This window comes from Patella vulgata, chromosome 2 (genome assembly GCF_932274485.2).
Source record: "Patella vulgata chromosome 2, xgPatVulg1.2, whole genome shotgun sequence".
NCBI classification, from domain to species: Eukaryota; Metazoa; Mollusca; class Gastropoda; family Patellidae; genus Patella; species Patella vulgata.
Window position 1 is genome coordinate 37707935 of NC_065880.2, and position 19755 is coordinate 37727689.

Genomic DNA, 19755 nt, shown 5'->3' on the forward strand with positions numbered 1-19755 from the left:
TTTTCTCCGGTTTCCTCCCACTGCTAAAGACGCACAAGCGAATTATTGAAATAAAATTGAACCATGTTTGTGTTGGGTGAACGTAAAACCGCATTTTTCTCTCTTTCTTACTCACGAAAGTAAAGGACGTAGAGTTCAAATTTGAACTGGGATTATATTTATATTTGATATGACCGACATAATTATAGCTGCTTTTAACTTTCCTTTGAAATATAAAGTGGTGTTATCAAACACGACTGTGTTTAGCAATGAGATAGATATGTTATCTTTATATGGAGTATAAAATAGCTTGACTTTATCTTACTTACACTTGAACACCAGGCGAGGCAACAAGGTAAGATTTTAACTTGTTTAATATGCACATTCCCATTGTTTTAGGAAGAAATTATTCATACCGAAGACACATTGATACATGTACTTTTGAATCAAAAGTTTGCTATGTAATATGTTGGTGAACTGATATTTCCTGGGCAATCAACTTTACTAGAATGCTTATAAGAACGGCCCAGTTGGTGACTGGTGTTAACATTAGGTCCTCCAGTCCACGCACCACCCAGACGCATCTGAACTGGACACACCAAGCAACGCCACTGAATTTTCATATTTAGACGGAGTTATGAATTAAACACAAAATTTAATGTCTGGGTCATGACAATGAACTGAATGTTTATGTAGGCTCTGGCTGGTATCACGTTTAAGAGGTATTAACTTTGATAAAGATTTCACTATAGATAATCAAGGATATAATATAATGTTACTCGAATGGAGGATAACATTTCTTCTTTTATTGCATGTTAGAAACTTTCAATAATATTTATTATGTCCACTAAATACATCGATGTTGTAATTTGACTTGCAGGCTTCTTAGTAAAACCAAAGCTTCAACATGACCGATACCAATCTGTCCGCTATACTGTACAAGACCGGTGATCTTAGACTGGTAAGAACACACATTCCGGGGGCTAGGGGACCCTTTTACCCCAAATTTCTATTTTCTTAAAGATAAATTTTGTAGGAAAAACGAGTAATCCATTCGTGGTCTGTATTCATGTAGAGCGAACCCGTGTTTAAAAATCTTCATGCGATGTGCTTAATGGATATGGGACCACAAAACAATTAAACCCCCATGAATTACACTTGAATTAAGTCCCTCACAAGTTTTTCGTTCTTTCCATCTCGTACTTCAGAAGCTGATCATGTTCGCCATCGTGTCTTATTTTTAGGTGTGGGACGGGGGCGAAGAGGACTAAAAAATGTTGTATCAGTAACTTTTCGATATCTGTCATAAAACAGGGTTATTTACATAAAAATATCAGTCGATTCTTACCATAGAATTTCATAAAAATGTTCTAAAAGTATTTTATAAAATTATTTTACAGGAAGATCGCCCTATTCCAGAACCAGGTCGAGGAGGTAAGGACTTAAAATTACTAACTAGGAATACTGATCTTATTGCACCCCGTTCGCAGAATTGCAGTTCATAATGAGTCTTCGGGTTTCAATTTTTGTGTTGCGTTGCTATTTTAATGAATAGCATTGTATTTGGCTATTTCAGAGGTTCAAATATCCATGCAGAAAATGGGGATTTGTGGTTCAGATGTGAAATATTGGCAGAAAGGAGCAATCGGGCATTTTATTGTGGTAGCACCTATGTTATTAGGACACGAATGTGCTGGAATTGTTAGTAAATTAGGCGAGGGTGTTATCAATTTGAAAGTTGGTAAGTCATTTATAAAAATCTTTTTATATTATTTAGACACCAAAGGTAGGGCATATTGCTAATCATCAAAGTATAATTTTATGTAGGTTAATTTATAAATGAAAACTTTCTCCAACTATATATACATATCATTCAGGTGATCGTGTTGCCATAGAACCTGGTGTTCCCTGTCGTCAATGTGAATGGTGTAAAAGTGGTAGATACAACTTATGTCCTGATGTATTTTTCTTGGCTACACCTCCAGACAGTGGTGCGCTAGCAAGATATCATGTACATGCTGCAGATTTCTGCTTCAAGTAATCATGTCTATATTACTCGCTATGTTAACTGGTCAATAGCTTGATAATAAAAGATGCAGATTGTCCAAAGCATCTCCCAATACCTATTTGTCCATATTGCTGTCCCGTGACTCATATATATAGATTATTTATAACCCTTGAATTTGCTTCACTGGTCGCCATAACATCCTAAAAAAATAATATAAGACGCCATAGTGTTGTAAAAATGATTGCGACATGCTGAAGAGTTTCAGATTCGGTTTATAGTTCTGAACAAATTGCATTATGATAGTCCATACTGACGACATGTGGTTCTTCTAAGACGCAGTTCTGCAACAATTACCTTTCAATAACTATGGTGTGCTACACTGATTGCCATAAATATGAAATCCTTTGTCCATAGCTCGTTCACAAAAATTAAGTAAGCTTCCTGAACAAACCGTTTTAAATTACTGAATATATTTCTAATGGTTTGTCACATTTTCAGTCCAAATTAATCGTATTCAGTGACTTATAATATGAGTTTGTTTGGATTACAGATTGCCAGATAATGTAAGTTTTGAAGAAGGTGCGTTAATTGAACCGCTTTCAGTTGGACTCCATGCTTGTCAGAGAGCTGGTGTTAATTTAGGAAGCAAGGTTCTTGTGTGCGGTGCAGGTATTATTTACTTTTTTAATACCCAATCCATATAAATAACATGTACATGTACACTATAGTATTGTATGAACACAGTTTTGTGTTCACGGTCTTGGTCCACCTGAAATCATAATGCTACAAGCAATCTCCCATCCCCATCTCAATATTTTTTATTTGTTCGAATACATCACTTTATTCCTTTATCACCCAACCAAATGGTCTATCTTTTCGACTATTTGCAGTCAGTTTGTACCATGAAGTGTCCGTAAGTTTACCCGTTATTGTGCTTTTGCCATATACTTTCATATTTAATCATTTGTCCTTTACAGGTCCAATAGGTTTATCAGCTATGTTATCAGCAAAAGCTATGGGCGCAGCGTCCATTTGCATGACAGGTGCGGACACTCTTAATAAACTTTTTTTTTCATCAGAATAACACAACGCCCCAGGACAATTTTTTTTTTTTTTTTTTTTCATTTTTAAAAAAAAATTTCCAGTGGTCAAAAGAAGTCCAACTCATTTATCTTTATCCTAGCATTAGGGACACATGAATTCTATCTAAAAGTGGGATACGGGACTATCCAATGGCATCGTGAACAGCACTATATGGGTAAGACGAAAAACACTCAACTTGGAAATTGACTCTTCTCCAGTACGTCATACAGTTTTGAAAAACGATTTAGATAAGAAATTATTGTGTACTGTTAATTAATTTATTATTGTGTCACAGATATTGATGATCGTAGATTAGAGTTTGCTAGAAGTCTCGGGGCAACAAAAACTGTTAAAGTGGAATCCACGGATCCCGAAGAAGTTTCGCGTCAAGTTAAATCTGCCCTTGGAGGTTGGGCTGATCAAGCTATAGAATGTAGCGGGGCACAGTTTTCTGTGGAACTGGGAATACAGGTAAAATTAATGAACCCTACATTTAAAGCTTTAGTTTACAACGGAGAAATGGTCCAAATTAGTATGTACAATGACGGAATACTTATTTCAAGAACAATTAGCTGTTCAAGTAGAGTATGGAACAGTATACAATTTCGCCAATTTTTTTTTCCAATAAATGTAATTCAGATGTTTACAAAAACTCCGATTTTCAGTCGACTAAACCAGGTGGGGCCTTCGCTGTGGTAGGCCATGGTCCAGATAATGTTACTATACCCATAACTACAGCTATAGCCAGAGAAGTGGAAATAAGAGGATCATTCCGTTATGTTAACACGTAAGGCTCCAACATCAAATTTATTTCATTAGCTCTGTCACCCAGAAAATTATTGGATTAGTGTTTAAAAATTTGATAGAAAGGATGCAAAAGTTAACTGTTCTTTAGAAAAACTATTTGATAGAAACACGACAGTTTTAATTCAAAATCATATTCCGATTATTTTGTGTTATGCGACCTAAAAAATTAATCATATTTCTATACGACAACAGATCAAATCATGGCCCTCTTTGTTTGTCCTTACCTTCCTAGAATCAATAACACTATTTAACATTCCATTGGCAATGCATTGGTAGCAAAACCTTTACTGGACTTCATTAGGCCGTGGCTTCCACTTGCATTGGATCTGCGGATTTTGCGAAATATGTTTGTCTTCTTTAAAAAATTAATCATATTTCTATACGACAACAGATCAAATCATGGCCCTCTTTGTTTGTCCTTACCTTCCTAGAATCAATAACACTATTTAACATTCCATTGGCAATGCATTGGTAGCAAAACCTTTACTGGACTTCATTAGGCCGTGGCTTCCACTTGCATTGGATCTGCGGATTTTGCGAAATATGTTTGTCTTCTTTAAAAAAATAAAATGGTATATTTAAATAGGCAGAACTATTATAACATACGGGTTTATTGTCTTTATAATTTTAGTTGGCCTGCAGCAATTGCAATGATAGCGTCCGGAAAAATCAACATAAAACCAATGATCACTCACAGATTTACGATAGAAGAAACCCTTCAAGCGTTTGAAACCGCCAAATCCGGTGCAGGCGTCAAAATTATGATTTCTTGCCATAAATAAGCTACTCCACACCTGTTTAAATACATAATTCATTTCATAGTAACATTTGCGTTTTAATACATAAGAAGATACAAATAAAATTTCAGTATGGTATGTACATGTACTACTTTATTATAATAAAAGGTTTAAAGGGACAATAACACTCTTGCTGGCTTGAAAGCTCCAGAAAATAAATAATATCTCTATCTAAGTACTAGATGTTTAAGTGTCCTACCGGTTGTGTAAATTATCCATTACATCCTATTTTACTTGTCCAGAGGGTTCGAAAATATTTTTAAATCGAAGTTTCATTTGAAAAGGTTTACGTTAGACGTTTCAAACCATTATGCAATTTGTATCATCAATTAATTGAAATATTCTAAAATAGTACAATTTGTTGACCAGAATAAAGATTGGGACATATTATTCAGTTACAACAAGAGTGGTATTGAGCCTTTAATATCTTGCTAATTTTTCCTTTTTATGTACGATGGTATGGTCTTGTTAAATCCAATAATTTTTCTGATAATTAAAAAAAATCAATATACAAAACATCACTTTCCACGAAAGTATTTATTGGGTATACATGTAGTTATTTCCGATAAATGTATGGCAATTTTGGTATACACGATGAAATGAAATGGGGTTAAACGTCCTACTGCTCTGCTCCGACGGGGGAGATTTTGCCCGGACATCGGCGCTACGGCCTACTCTTATATCGAATTCCAACTGGCAAGGGATCTTTTACGTACACGCCAATGTGTAAGACAGGACCTCAGTTTTTCGTCCCAACCGAACCACGCCGGAAAACCCGATGAACTTTCTCCACCAACGCTGGGATCGAACACGGTACCATTCAGGTTAGAGAGCCAACGTCTTACTAGCTTGGCGACATAACAGTGGTTCCCCCAATCTTACGAGAAAAATATTGGATTCTCCGAAGACATAAAAAAAAAAAGTTATGAGGCGCGTACATGACAAAAATGAAAATGTCACCTTGCCTGTTCGAGAGTGACGTGCCCGCAAAGAGCGCTTATGTGTTGAACGAATGGCTAGCGGTAGAACTTTTCTGCCAGTGGGTGAGGGGGTGGGACTGTTTTTAGTTCAAATATATTATCAAATCACATTTTCTACATGTAAAGGCATCTTTAGTGGAGTTTTATACGCCCACATAGAAATATGGCCGTATATTGTCCCCCCATCGTGCACAATCTCTTGTGAATACTCTACCGACTAAATCAAATATATGGTCCTTGTTTCACTTTGTTGAACCGTGTGTAATATCTAACGACTAAAGTTTCCGATCTATACTATTCAAAAAAAGTAGGGGATATTTGATTTTTAAGTGTTATTAAAGTCACCTAATGAAACTGACGAAGAAACAAATGACAAAATGAAATGAAGTTCACATTCATCGATTTATTCCAAATGATCGTTAGACTAAGTAAGGCACAGACTGACCATTATAAGGGTAAAATGATACCCGGGGTCAAACAACAAAGTTACCACAGCATCACAACCAAGTCAGTAACGGGTAAATCCTCCTCTGTTTGCCAAACAAGCATTGATCCGACGTGGCATACTCCTAATGAGACGTCTAAGGTCATTTTGGTCCAGATTGTCCCATTCCTGTTGCAACGCAGCAGCAAGTTCTTGGACATTGGCAGGACGTTGTTGACGTTGACGTAACCTCTGTCCAAGCATGTCCCAGACATGCTCGATGGGGGAGAGGTCGGGACTCAGTGCTGGCCAAGGTAATGTGGTGATGTTCTGTTGTTGGAGGTAACCTGTAACGATCCTGGCCCTGTGACATCTTGCGTTGTCATCCTGGAAGATGAAACGGCGGCCATGACGTCGTGCGAACGGCACAACATGGACTGCCAAGATGTTGTCCCGGTAGTACTGGCCTGTAACACGCCCTGCAACAACATGTAAAGCCGTTCTTCCAGCAACAGTGATGCCTCCCCACACCATAACAGAACCACCCCCAAATCGATCATGTCTGATGACGTTAACGTCTTGGAAGCGCTCGTTTCGACGACGCCACACCCTCCTACGTCTGTCCAAAAAATCAACAGTGAACCTAGACTCATCTGAAAACATCACATTGCTCCAGCGTCGATTATCCCAGTGTTGACGATCCCTACACCAACGACATCTTGCCTGAATGTGATGATCTCTCAAACAAGGGATCACGCGAGGACGTTGGGCGCGAAGGTGACCCCTATGCAGTCGATTCCGAATCGTCTGGCCACTCACTCTCACACCAGTGTCTGTTTGAAGACGAGCGCTGATCTGATTTGCTGTGATGACACGATTTCTCAAGGCCAAGGTACGGATAAATCGATCCTGGGCTTGAGTTGTCGCCCTTGGTCGACCTGAGCGTGGTCTGTCCTGTACAGATTGTGTATCACGGTATCTGGACCATAGCCTGCTTATGACCGACTGAGAAACATTCATCGTCCGCGCCACAACCGCCTGTGTTGTGCCGATCTGTAGCATGCCAAGGGCACGTAACCTTTCATTTTGGGTAAGCCGACGCATATCAAAATTTGTTTTCTGGTCACTAAAACAATTAAACTGATGTTTCCACCCTGGAATTCAATGCCACAATGACTGTAACATTCAAAGTCAGAGTCGTGCAAATCTTGGGTTGGACCCCCATGATGATCCCAAGCATCACCTGCATTCCATGCGGTAGCTATTGGTGCGTTTGGGCGTCACATGTAACTGGAAATGTTTCTTCTGTTAGGTTCTATAGTGACTTTTTTCGTAGTCATTTGCATATTTTAGTATTATGCCCCCAAAATCAAATATCCCCTACTTTTTTTGAATAGTATATATTAAATTTACATTTATTACTTAAATTAGTAAAACGAAGAAGTCTATTGAATTTCAGCAAAGTCCGTTAATAACTTCTAGAGTTATGGCCCATGTATCACTTTGTTGAATCTTGTGAACACTAACTTAAAAAAAGTTTTCGTCCGATCTGTATTAAATTACATGCATTATTAAAATTAGTAAAACGAAGAAGTCTATTGAATTTCAGCAATTGCCCTTTATTAACTTCTAGAGTTATGACCCTTGTTTCACTGTGTTTAACCTTGTGAACACTAAATGTCGTCAGTATGGACTATCATAATGCAATTTGTTCAGAACTATAAACCGAATCTTAAACTCTTCAGCATGTCGCAATCATTTTTACAGCACTATGGCGTCTTATATTATTATGGCCCTTGTTTCACTTCGTTGAATCTTATGAACGCTCAATCGACAAAATCATCCGATATGTATTAAATTTATATGCATTATTTAGATCAATTTCAACAATTTCCGTTTATTACTTCTAGAGTTATGGCCCTTGTTTCACTTTGTTGAACATTGAGAACACTTTCGACAAAGTAATCATTCGATCTGTATGAAAATTATAATCATTATTGAGATTAGTAAAACGAAGAATCTTATTCAATTTAAGTTTCTCTTAACTTCTACAGTTACGGTCCTTGTTTCACTTTGTTCATACTCCTCGCAGTGTTTGTTTGATTAGAGCCAATCCCACTTAACACTGCTGTAAAGGAAGCAAATTTCTGTTCCAAATTATGACTGTCAATAGTCCAATACAACAACCAATAGCTAACTGCGTAACAATATCATTACGCTTTAAACAGAGCTCCAAATTGGACCAAATATGTTTACATAACATTACGTCATGACTCACGATTTTATTATTTCCAATTAACCAGTGCATAGCAAAATATTGCACTAATTGCGTGACAAACGAGGCTATTAACGCGATACAATGTAAACAATACTGTTTCGGGACGAACAATACTTTTTGTTTTTTTAATACCTTAAATCATTGTCCAAAATTTTAGGGAAGACCCGATTTAAACGAAGGGCTGTGATGTTGCTGTACTTGGGATAGATTTGATTGAACGGGAAGAATGGACACACTCCCTCAAAAGCTCAAGTATCAGAAGCCAATCCAGGGGTACCCCACCACTAGAAATGTCTATCAGAGTGTTTTTGTAATACCTGAAGATGTACGGTACACTGCAGTAAGATTTTCGTGTGGTACACTTTTGAGCTAATCTAGCCTAGTTGGGGATCATGGCATTTAGGTCGTGGAATACCACACCCACCACCAGAAACCCGGCAGACTTACATTCTGATGATACCAGATATACATACATTGATACCATATAGGAGAAAATTGGTACACTTTTCAGCTAGGTTGACCCCCTGGGCTCCCGGTCTATGTGCAGGTTACAGCTTTTAATGAATTTATTGTGAAGTGTAGGATGAACTCAATCGATATTCAGCGTAATACAACCTTCCGATCCAGATTTAACATCTTTCCGATAACCTGGTTGGCACAATAAGTCAATTGATTTTGTTTCAAATTTGGTGTGAAGCTTTGGCTTCTTTAGAGGAAGAACCCTACCTGCACCCTGTAATCTTTTGTTAAATTTAATCAAATGTTCGCAGTTGTACAGAAGACCTCAAAACACAAGAGACAGACTCTCATGGTATCTATTTTGTTTCAACAAACTGGATAGAACTACGATAAAAAGATACTGCGTTAAAATAAAAAAAAACTTTCCGCTATAGAGAGGAATTTCTTGGGCCATTGCTTCAGGAATATGGTGAGGACCAACAGATTATTGATATTTATTGTTTCGCAGACTAGTATTCTTCGGTTAATATAGCATCTAAACCATTCATCAAAATGGAGAAATATGTTCCACTTTTATTTTTTTTGTTATTTTATGTTTCTATATCCATAACACAATAATTTTAGTTGATGTTTGTCCAATGTATCTACAATATTTTCAATCTTGTTTGTTTACAATGTAAAAGTCCTTGTTAATTTATTTATCACATCACATATAAAACTCTAGGCTGTTGCTTGTAGTTTCTTCAAGGTCTGTAAACAACTAGTTATACTTTCTTTTTCCTAAAACATACAATTAGATTTCAATAATAAACAACCACATCCACATTAGAGATTGACTATTTTAGAAAAGGTTAATTTCTTTTTATAGAGCCATGAAATGAACTAAGTATTTAATCATGTCAAATTATTAATGCTTCCTTTGTTAAAACTTTTTTAAAACTGATTTTAAATGACTAACAAAATGATGCAGGGGCATGGTGACATCACAGATTTTGCATGAGGAACAAGATCCATAGGAGGACACAAAACCCCAATATTTATATCGATGGGGAGTCCTCTGGGGTGTCTCTCCCAGAGGTTGAAACAATTTGGGCTGTGTGAAGAGATGCTATATTTGTAGCATATCTGGTTAAGCATTATCCTTATGATTGTGGCATTGAAACCACACGATTTTGCATATGAGAGGGGTCAAAATAAGTCGAGGATGGCACAAAAACTCAAAAAATATGATGCAAAGTGTGTGATTGTGGCCTTGAAAAAATGACATTGAAGACACCAATGTCGAACATAAAGCCTTACTTATAGTATATACATGTACAGTAAACTTTGCATAAGTCGAATTCGTATAAGTCAGATCTTCGCGCAACTCTGATCTTGCACATTTTTCTTATTAAATTTCGGCGCGTAAATCGGATCTTTGATCAAAATGTTTGGTCCATTTGTTTTAATTCCGGCTTTTTTCCTTCGCCTAAGTCAGATCGGCAGTATGTTCAGAATTTGACTAAGTCAGTTTCGTCCTCATGGTCTAAAACGCGATTAGGTATTCCATGCACAGAGCTCCAGAATACTTTCCCCTATCATTTTGACTCAAATCAGCCTATTTGATGTGACGTAATAATAGAATTTTCCCATTAAATTTGAAACTCTCTGTCTGCTATACGGGAAACTTTCCGGGAAAATTTAGGACATTTTACAAAGATGGCGACAAAACGTAAATTATCTACTCGCAGATACAAACAAGGTGCTTGAAAGGTGCCTTTGAATCAATTGTTATCCGGCTCTTGCAGTTTATTTCTAATCGAGCTAAGATTGAATTTCGGTCTTCGGCTAACTCAGATCTTTGCTTAACTCGGATAAAATTGGTCAGTCCACTTAGGTCCGACTTAGGCAAAGTTTACTGTAATTACAATCAAGCCATTACCTATAATTACAATCAAGCTATAACCTATAATTATAACCACAGATTGAATGCAAATGTTGATGGAGTAGGATTGACTATAAACAGTACAGCTAAATGTGTATTTTTATAATTTTGAAGGGAAGTATGGTTAAATTACCTGCTGTGGTGTGATACTCTTCATAACACCTGATACAATCCAATTAACCATATGTTCTTGTTCAAACTGTTTGTTAGTATTTAATACATCTACTTGATAATCCTAAAAAAAAATATCTACTTGATAATCCTAAAAAAACCCATCAATAACTAACAATTTAAAGCAAGAGCAACCATTCTCTTGCATTACACTAACAATTGCAATAAATTTCACATGCCCATGTTTAATGTTGATGTATACTGTTGACACTTCACCTGTCCAATATCTGTTCACGATCTAAGTCATGAGATCTTGATAATGCAACACAGGACAGATATTTGATGGAACTAAAATTTGCTGGTATAAAGAACCCCAAAATGTTTTGGGATTCTCCATGTTCACAATGGCATCAAGAAGAACTAGTATAAATTTGGATTTTCTCAACCCCTCCATTTTCAAAATTTGAAGAAACCAACTTACAAGTCTTTTCTTGACATCAGTATATACATTTTGTATTCTCTGTCTATATGCAGCTTCTAGTTGAAGATCAACATTCTCCTGTAAAAGATCATAAGATGAAAAGTAAGAAGTGTATATGTTACATCTTTATCACTATAACAATTATAGTATTAGTATTCCTGAAATTTAATCTTTTTCAAATTGCATTATTGAAACAACAAGCAAACAGTGATACTGATGTCCCCCGCCGAAATCCCAAAATAAATAGATGACACATATTAATTAATCGCACATTTATTTTTTTCGAAAGTATCGAACAATCAAACTATACACAAACTACAAACCTTTTTAGCTTCAAATAAATATTTTTGTCCTTCTGCACGCCAGATAGCTTTTTCATTTTCCTGAATTTCAGTTTGGTATATTTCTTTAGCTTCTTCAACAGGTTTAACAAACCAGTCATTATAGTTCGTCTGTAAATAAAACACAGATTCTTTGTGTATCTGTTCTTTATAACAGACATTTTAACATTTCGTCTACTTATATAGTACTATTTCAGAGATTATATAGTAGTGCTGGCATGATACATCCTTGAATCAATGTCTTGTAATACACTATTTTGACTTGTATCGACTGAATCAATTCTATTATTTTATTATGAAGTAGTCTGTAAATATTCCAGTTCTTCTAACACCAGAATAAGTACATGTTTCTTGTTAAATTTGTGATCAGCATACATGTAAATATCTCATTTCGCATATTTTTAAACTAAGGTCATACAAATAAATACTCTGGTTATCAGTAATCTGATTAAAATACAGATCTACATTTCATTTTGTTTTTTTATACTTTTGATAGCCTTCACTACATGAAGATCTGACAAGTTGTAGTGGGAGGTCGTATCAGGGGGTCATATCAGCGGCTTTTGACCATGTGGTGTCAGACATTTGATTAACCAATCAGCATTGATGTTTCAAGTGGGTATTTGAAAATACAACTTTTGTTTTGTCTCCGTTGTCAATGTCTACCCACATTTCCCTGCACTGCAAACCAAGAACTCCCTGCAACACAGTTTCATTGGCTAATCCCTCACTTCAACCAGAACATGGGTTATATAACAACTCTTCCAGATCCTAGTGTTGTGAAAACAAGTAAAACCAAATTGTGAACAATAAAAAACGAAATGAAATAGAACCTGTGTTTTAACCAGATTGAATTATCAGACAATCTTTTTTGTGTTTCAATTTTGTCAAAGGCACTATATTCACCTCATCATGTTGTTGAATGTTTGAATATAGAGTATCATTTATGCATATTTGATAATTGAGCCTTTGGTTAATTTCCAGATTCATTCAATTTTGTATAGAGAGTTACTTCCTGTAACCCTGGGAATACATTTATATGCAGTAAATAATGAGACCATTTTATGAAACAGGACATTTGCACTCAATATATATTAGGTATATATTTCATGTTGGAGAACTGGAGATTTTGTGGACAGTCTTGTTTTTCCACCTTTTTAACTCTACTTACCTCTCTCAAGCCATTAATATAATTGCCAATCTTATCACCAAACTTATAATTTATCCAAATGATTGCTCCCCAGAAACCAAGCATTTCAGAAAAGTTATGGTCAATAACCCAAATTTCCTTGGAAAGAACATATCCAAGTAGGCCAACACCAAATAAATAAGGACCTGAAATATACATTAATAAAACATCTGGAGTATCTAATTCATATGAAGACCATACATATTTCATCTAAGTATAACATTTTGTTAAAAACAACGTCTACAAAATGACCCATGTACATATCTTTGTTAACTCATGCACTGATTTCCTACTGTGTATGTAGGAATGATAAGTTTCCATTTCAGAAAATACAGACTTCTTCTTTTTGGATCGTTTTAAAACGATTCATGATAAAGGGTCTTTTTCCGAGCTTTCAAAAAGCATTAACCATAATTATGTAATTGCTTTGTGGCAAACCAGTTACTTAATAATGTCCTTCTTTACCTGTTACTCCTGTCCTTGGGTACAAAGTCTGAAACCATGATTCGGGGAGGAAACCTAATCGGACTGGAGGTGGAGTTTCTAATTGCCTCTGCGTCGGGAAATTTTTATAATCTCTCTCGGGCCCATAGAAAATAGCATTGGCTTTATCCCAGTCTTCAATCCTTTTAGCTATGCTTGAATTCTGAGCAGCTTGAACAGCTACAAGACACCTGAAATTATATTAATTGACAGGGCTTTATTATAGTACAAGGGTCAAACTAGGATTGAATTCCAACATCAATTAGAGGATTATTATACGTGTAAGCTTTTATTGAATGAAACCACTTCAACATTATAAATCTTAAATCGGTGTATAAAGAATTGATCCAAACATTATCTGTCACCGTGAGAGTTATCAACACAAAATTCTGTAAAGGTTGAAACTGAAAACATTTTCTACATTCAGAGAATATTTGAATGGTGATCACAAATTAGGTTATTACCTTTGAGGACATTTGGCACATAATCCCCCCAAAGCACCTGAAATAAAAAAATAAATAATAATTAATACTGAACAGTTATTTCACCTGAGCTATATTTGGATACCTGACAGCCAGAAATGAGCTGTACAAACCGGTACTTCAGTGAATGCTCAACCATAAAATGACAATTTCAAAAAGCATATGCAATTGTAAGTGCAATACAGGTGCTATTCTCCATTCTTTGCTAATATTGAATATCATCCGCTAATAATTGACCTTTATAATATTGCAACTAGTGCTCCTACGGTTAGGACTTTTTGTTATTCGAATAGCCGTAGCTATTAACCGGTTAGTAACCGTTAACCGGATGGTATCAATTTTAAACATAAAACAGAGCTTGTCAGGAGGTGCGAGTCATTACTCGTTCGCACGCTATACTCGCCTAAAAGGCATTACACGCGCAAAAATTTCAGGAATTCTTTAATGAAAGTTTAAACTATCTAAGGCCGTAGTTATTTATTTACCTGGTTAACTTGGTTCATTTGAAACATTTTTTAATTCAATATATATCTACGATAATATACAAAACAATACTCTGTTTCCCTTCGATAATATTACGATTACACAATGTTACTAAGAATAGAATAAAGTAAATTGGAAGACGTCTATTGATTGGACAATAAAGAAATAATTCCTCGCTTGCAAGTAGAATTTTTATGATTGGTTAATTAACTAAAAACCAAAGTAGAATTCTTGCGAGAAATTACGAGATATGAAACGTGTTGAATGTCGTAACGAATCTAGTATAATGTCATTTTCTATCCTTTATGATTATATTTTGAATGATGGATACGTTTTTAAGTAAATAATAAACAAGGTAGAATATAGTTAGAAATGTTGAGAAGTATTTACATTGGATTAACATTAGCTAAAGTTAGAACAAGGTCCGTTGACTTTGCCGAACGACTACGATGAGTGCTATTAATAGTATCATTGTTTAGCAGTCGACATCGTAGGACGACAGTTACATTCTAAGATTTTCAAACATCTAATACAAAATGACAACGGGCAAATTTTGTTATAACGAGGAATATAATCAGACAACTCAATGTAATGCGGGACATCTCCGAATAACCGTACCGTTGAATTCGAACCGTTTAACCGTCCAGTTCTAACCGTTTACGGCTATCCGACTAGTCGTAGGAGCACTAATTGCAACATCTTAAAATCTTAAAACCTCCACACATGAAAACTACATGAACCTTTGCGGCATATTGTAATTGTGATATCAAATCAAAGCAACCATATGTGTACACAGACATATTCATACATATCAAGTATTTTGGATTTTTCCATTTTTGGTATTGTTTGTTTACCTCATTAATTCATTCAGCCACCGATGCATAATTTTGAGACCGACTGTTGAAGTAGAATTTAGCAATTACATAAACATGGGGTCTGTGCATGTTCGGGTGTTGTATTTTGTGTATGTTTTTAATCGCAAAATTCTGCTTGAAAATAGTGTTGAATTATTCTAAATCATGTGTGTTAGCTGTGGCAAGAAATGATTCCTATGGCAAACAAAAAACTAGAATCCGGGTGAAAAATAGTCGGTAATGATTCCAAAATAGTCTTAAAACCAGAGGTGGAGATGAGCGGTATTTTCATATTGCAGCTATATAGAAAGCGATAGGAACTGTCAGCGGACATCGTTCGATCAGAGGCAGTTCCGAGTGGCACACCAGACTTGTTTTTTGACTTTCTAGAACTCAGCCTAAGGCCAAGGGTGACCTAATAAAGGTCGTGAATAATGATCAATATATGACCTTCTCATCTTGAAAAAGAGAGTTAACTACTGTAGTGTTAACAAAAATAATTTTAGGCTAAGACGATAAATATTAAGACGTTGGTCCCAGGGTGAAATTGAGTCATTGACATTGCCAACAAATGATTGCAAGAACTTGAAGAACTTGAGAAGTTGAAGAACTAAAGTCCTAAGAAACGATTTAAGCGATTCTGGCGTGTGGGACATGGGTACATTTTTCATCATAAGCATTTAGCAGGCCACTGACAACATAATCAGATATTTTATAATTAACCAAATGTATCAATAAACAACCTGATTTAACGACGAAAGAAGCTAGCATTTTGGAACCTTGTGTTCGTCCTTCAACCGGGCAACATGGACGTCAAAGTTCCCGGATGTATAAGGGAAGTGTATACTGGGTTATTTCCCTTCTTCTCAAACACGTGCCAGATATGCGCGGGAAAATTGGGCATCTAATATGCACATTATTTTCAAATCAGTTCGTACAAAACAAATATTGAACTATTGAAACTATTTTTTCATAGATGTTGGCAAAGTCTATATTCAGGAATCAGTTAAACATCTGGTCTCAGATGAGAATCATTTTTCATGATCACTCAAAATTAGTTTTACTTTAGTAAAATTAAAGGGAGGGTAGGCTTACAAGCAGGAAAATTGATTTTTAACCTAGATACATATCTTGCTGTGCATTTTGAATAAAGACTAACAGTTTCTGTTACAAGGTTTGTGACTTGCGAGAAATATTCAGTGCACCCTGGTCCCCATGACCCTTACTTAATCTTGCACTTATAGTAAGTAAGTAAATTTATTGCATAAAAACGCCCACGAGGAGGCCCACGAGGAGCAGCATGCAATTACAAAAAGGACATTAATACAATACAACAAATATACATGTAGTACAAATAAACGAATATAAAGCTAGTTACAAACTAAGTAGAAATCGTTTAAATAGCAAGGGGGATAGCCTAATAGGCATGTGCTTCCTTTAGGACTCTTAAAGAGTCTTTTGTTTTGGAGTCAGCGATGTCAACTTTTGTAAACAAGTCAGATGGTGTAGCAGGTAATTTAAATTTAAGACTCCCACAGGTCAATGCATCACTCCCTGTTTTTAAAAGCATGATAAACAAATGAGCACACAAATTTTGCAACTGGTGACGGTGGGTCAAACATGACATCGAAGGAGAATGGTAGACTGTTGGCGTATAAGGCAGGGTACAAAATATTATTTCGAATAGTTTCATGGTTTGTTCATTCCATTAGAAAATTAAACTCATTGTCCATATACAATCCAAAATGGGTCCTCTAGGTCTTGTCCCCAGGACACTATTTAAACTTATGAACAGATATTTCTTGCAAATTATTGGTGGGGGGGGGGGGGGAGACTACTCTTGAATAAATGAATGAATGAAAATATTTATAATGCGTCATTTCCAGAAAACTGCTCAACAGCGCGTGGGAAAATTCATCAATGACACAAAGGTGAAAACTAGTCAAAATATGAGCCTTTCACAGTAGGTTTCACGGAAAAAGTGTGTCTTCAATCCAGAGCCTCGTCTATGGATTTGGTTGTGCGCGGCTCTGGCCGTAGGTGCGAAGCGAGCGAACACCATAGGTGTGAGCCCGGGCGGGGAGGCGGGGGGGGGCCCTCCCCCATAAAATTTTGAAAATTGACTACCTTAGACTCGATTTCTGAGCACTTAAAAAATAGTTTCGGAGATTTGATACACTATTAGTTTCGGCATCTTGTTAAACCATGGATTGATTAATACCCTGTAAAATTTAGATCAAAACACTGCTGCGGCTGACAGGACACTCGTTCCAAAGTGAGCCCACGGGAACTTCACTGCGCCAGCTGGTGACTGGTTCGGCCAGCCAGGGACATGACAGATTATTAGCCTCAGGCATGCTTGGCACATGGGAAAAACCTTGTCAGCCCAGTCTTCAACTTTTGGGCTCAGTTGGCGGCACAGTTTGGCCAGTGCGCGGCGGCGGCATCGCCTAGTCACCATGTTAAACGAGGCTCTGCTTCAGTCTCGATTTGAAGATGCAGATGCAGCAACATTTGACACTTTCTTGCTCCAAAGCTTGTGTGAGTTTGACGATGGAAATTTTGAGATACACAAATTTAAAGTACATTACATGTCACGGTAACCAAGCTCCTAGCTCTGTTATCCTTTCTGTTTCTTAACCATGAATATTCAACAAACCCTTTCTTGGATTCTAGACCAAAAACTTTGGCAAAAAGTCAACAAAAATTAACATGCAAAAAGGGATAAAAGGTAGAAATGGGGAAAGTAATTTGTGGGCTGTCTCCAAACTGTTCTAGAGTTATGCCTTTGGGACAAAATTGATAGTGATTTGATAGTTATAATCAATATACCTCATTGGCTACAATATAACTTATTTTTCAGAAAGAAAGTGATTAAATCCTTTTGTTTTTCACCAATTTGTTAGCCATTTGAGTCTGCAGTTATCAACAGATGTTACTGAAATTTTTATTAATTGTTTATCTTATTGAAGGAAGAAATTAACTAATTTTTTATAGGACCACATGTTAATGTGGATGTGTATTGTAATCACCTTTTCTGTCCGTCATCGCACTAGAGGCTACAGTTTTATCAGATTTTTCAGTAAACCTGTATTATGACAAGACGAGGATCCCTATTTCTTTTCGTCAAAATCAGATTAACATTTTTAGAGTTTTGCCCCTTTTTTCCTAAAATCTCTCCACACAGATTTTTCAAAATTTGTGTGAAAAATGAGAGGTCCAGGCCCTTCTTTCCCTGAGTTATGCTCCATTTTTCGAAAACCTTGTGAATGTGATTGAGCTAACAGATTTTTATACCCCCTCATTTTCATAAGGGTGTATTATGTTGTTACCCTAGATGTCCGCCTGTGTGTTTTTGTGTCCGGATGCCTGTTCACATTTGTTTGTGGACACTCTATAGGTCACAATTTTTACCTGATTTTTACGAGGCTAAAAAATAAAATATATGTTTATATCCCAAATGTCTCGGTTTGTTTTGATATTGGCACATATCAAACCGCAACTTCATGTATTGTTGCCCCTGATTGTATTAAAAATCATGTTTTTAGCTTGTACAATTTTTATCCTATATTGATTAAACTTAAAATATATGTTTATATTACGAAGATCTCAGTTCCTTTTGTTATTTGTGCGTATCGGACCCTAACTTCCTGGATTATTGCCCCTGAAAGTATGAAATTTGTAACTTGTGGACCCTCTAAAGGTTGCCAATTTGTTTTTAATTTTAAAAACCATTCAAATTATGTTAGGCAAACCACAATCAAACCGTAACTTCCTGTCAAAATGTCTGTTCCCCTCTACACAAACGTGGCAAAGCATGTAAAACATGTACCAAGGTTGTGGAACCCAATAAAGGCCTTATTTTTTTCCAATTTAGATGAAGCTTGAAATAAGTGTTAAGGATCGAAAGATCTTGGATGAGTTTGAATCTGTTGCGCATTTGAACTTCGTTCTGGAGTTATGTACCCTACCTTTTACGTAAAATTTGAAATATGTAGTAGGTTTTTGGTGATCACTTCTTCAGTTATGCCTCCTGGTTATTATAAATTCTTGTTAGCACTCTAGCATCTGCTATTATCAAGTGATCTATCAAAATTGAAATTGGTTGTGAATGTCTATTCTATTGATGTCAATTTTAAAAAAATATTTGTGTTTTCTCTCATTTAAATAGTTAATTTATGCATCTTTTCAGAATTATTCCCCTTTGTTACAAAGTCAAACTTATTTACCAATTTGTTCAAAATAGACTATTTGTGACTTTGTTCTGTATTGAGGGCTCTTGAGTGTCTGTTTAGTTGACTTTGTAACCTAAATTTTGATTTAGTAAAAACAATATTTTAACAAAATGAATATAGATCCTTTAAGAACCACCGAGCAAATAAAAACCATTAGGATCTTGCCTTCTCAGCATTATAATGAGAAAGGCTATATTCAAATGTCTAATTCTAAGCACAATTTTAACTTTTCTAATCAATAATTTTAAAAGTGTGACAGTAGCACCTCATATAGATTGACCTAATGATGGTAGTCGCATGGTGTGATTGTGATGTAAGCAGATATATTGATCTATCATTGGAATGGTTTATACTGAT

The 19755-nt window shown here is 36.0% G+C and overlaps 2 protein-coding genes across 3 annotated transcripts; one reads left to right on the forward strand and one right to left on the reverse strand.

Annotated features, from left to right (window-relative positions):
• Positions 1–201: 201 nt before the first annotated feature.
• Positions 202–5190, forward strand: LOC126811556 (sorbitol dehydrogenase). Of its 2 annotated transcripts, none has more exons than XM_050537248.2 (10): positions 202–334; positions 860–940; positions 1380–1413; positions 1556–1720; positions 1857–2016; positions 2538–2656; positions 2965–3030; positions 3366–3541; positions 3736–3857; positions 4509–5190. In XM_050537248.2, the coding sequence occupies exons 2-10, from the start codon at positions 887–889 to the stop codon at positions 4657–4659; spliced, it is 1047 nt and encodes a 348-aa protein (XP_050393205.2). In that variant the 5' UTR covers positions 202–334; positions 860–886; the 3' UTR covers positions 4660–5190. The 2 variants fall into 2 exon arrangements, with proteins under 2 accessions (XP_050393205.2, XP_050393206.2); XM_050537249.2 differs by lacking the exon at positions 202–334 and adding an exon at positions 594–701.
• A 4186-nt stretch (positions 5191–9376) lies between these two features.
• On the reverse strand, positions 9377–16022 carry LOC126811558 (ATP synthase subunit b, mitochondrial). Its single transcript, XM_050537252.2, has 8 exons — positions 15907–16022; positions 13809–13845; positions 13327–13535; positions 12844–13007; positions 11655–11783; positions 11332–11409; positions 10873–10974; positions 9377–9595 (listed from the first exon to the last, which is right to left on the reverse strand). Exons 1-8 carry the CDS (start codon positions 15932–15934, stop codon positions 9536–9538), a joined length of 807 nt encoding a protein of 268 aa, XP_050393209.1. The 5' UTR covers positions 15935–16022; the 3' UTR covers positions 9377–9535.
• Between the last annotated feature and the right edge of the window lie 3733 nt (positions 16023–19755).

Bases quoted from the DNA above. Each gene is read 5' to 3' on its own strand.
- LOC126811558 (XM_050537252.2), bottom strand. From the start codon at position 15,934: ATGCTAGCTTCTTTCGTCGTTAAATCAG. The intron at 13,846-15,906 runs GTTGTTTATTGA...TTTTTATTTCAG, and splicing joins TTCTTTCGTCGTTAAATCAG to GTGCTTTGGGGGGATTATGT. The intron at 9,596-10,872 runs GTAATTTAACCA...TGTATGTTTTAG, and splicing joins AGAGTATCACACCACAGCAG to GAAAAAGAAAGTATAACTAG.
- LOC126811556 (XM_050537248.2), top strand. From the start codon at position 887: ATGACCGATACCAATCTGTCCGCTATACTGTACAAGACCGGTGATCTT. The intron at 941-1,379 runs GTAAGAACACAC...ATTATTTTACAG, and splicing joins AGACCGGTGATCTTAGACTG to GAAGATCGCCCTATTCCAGA. The intron at 1,414-1,555 runs GTAAGGACTTAA...TGGCTATTTCAG, and splicing joins TCCAGAACCAGGTCGAGGAG to AGGTTCAAATATCCATGCAG.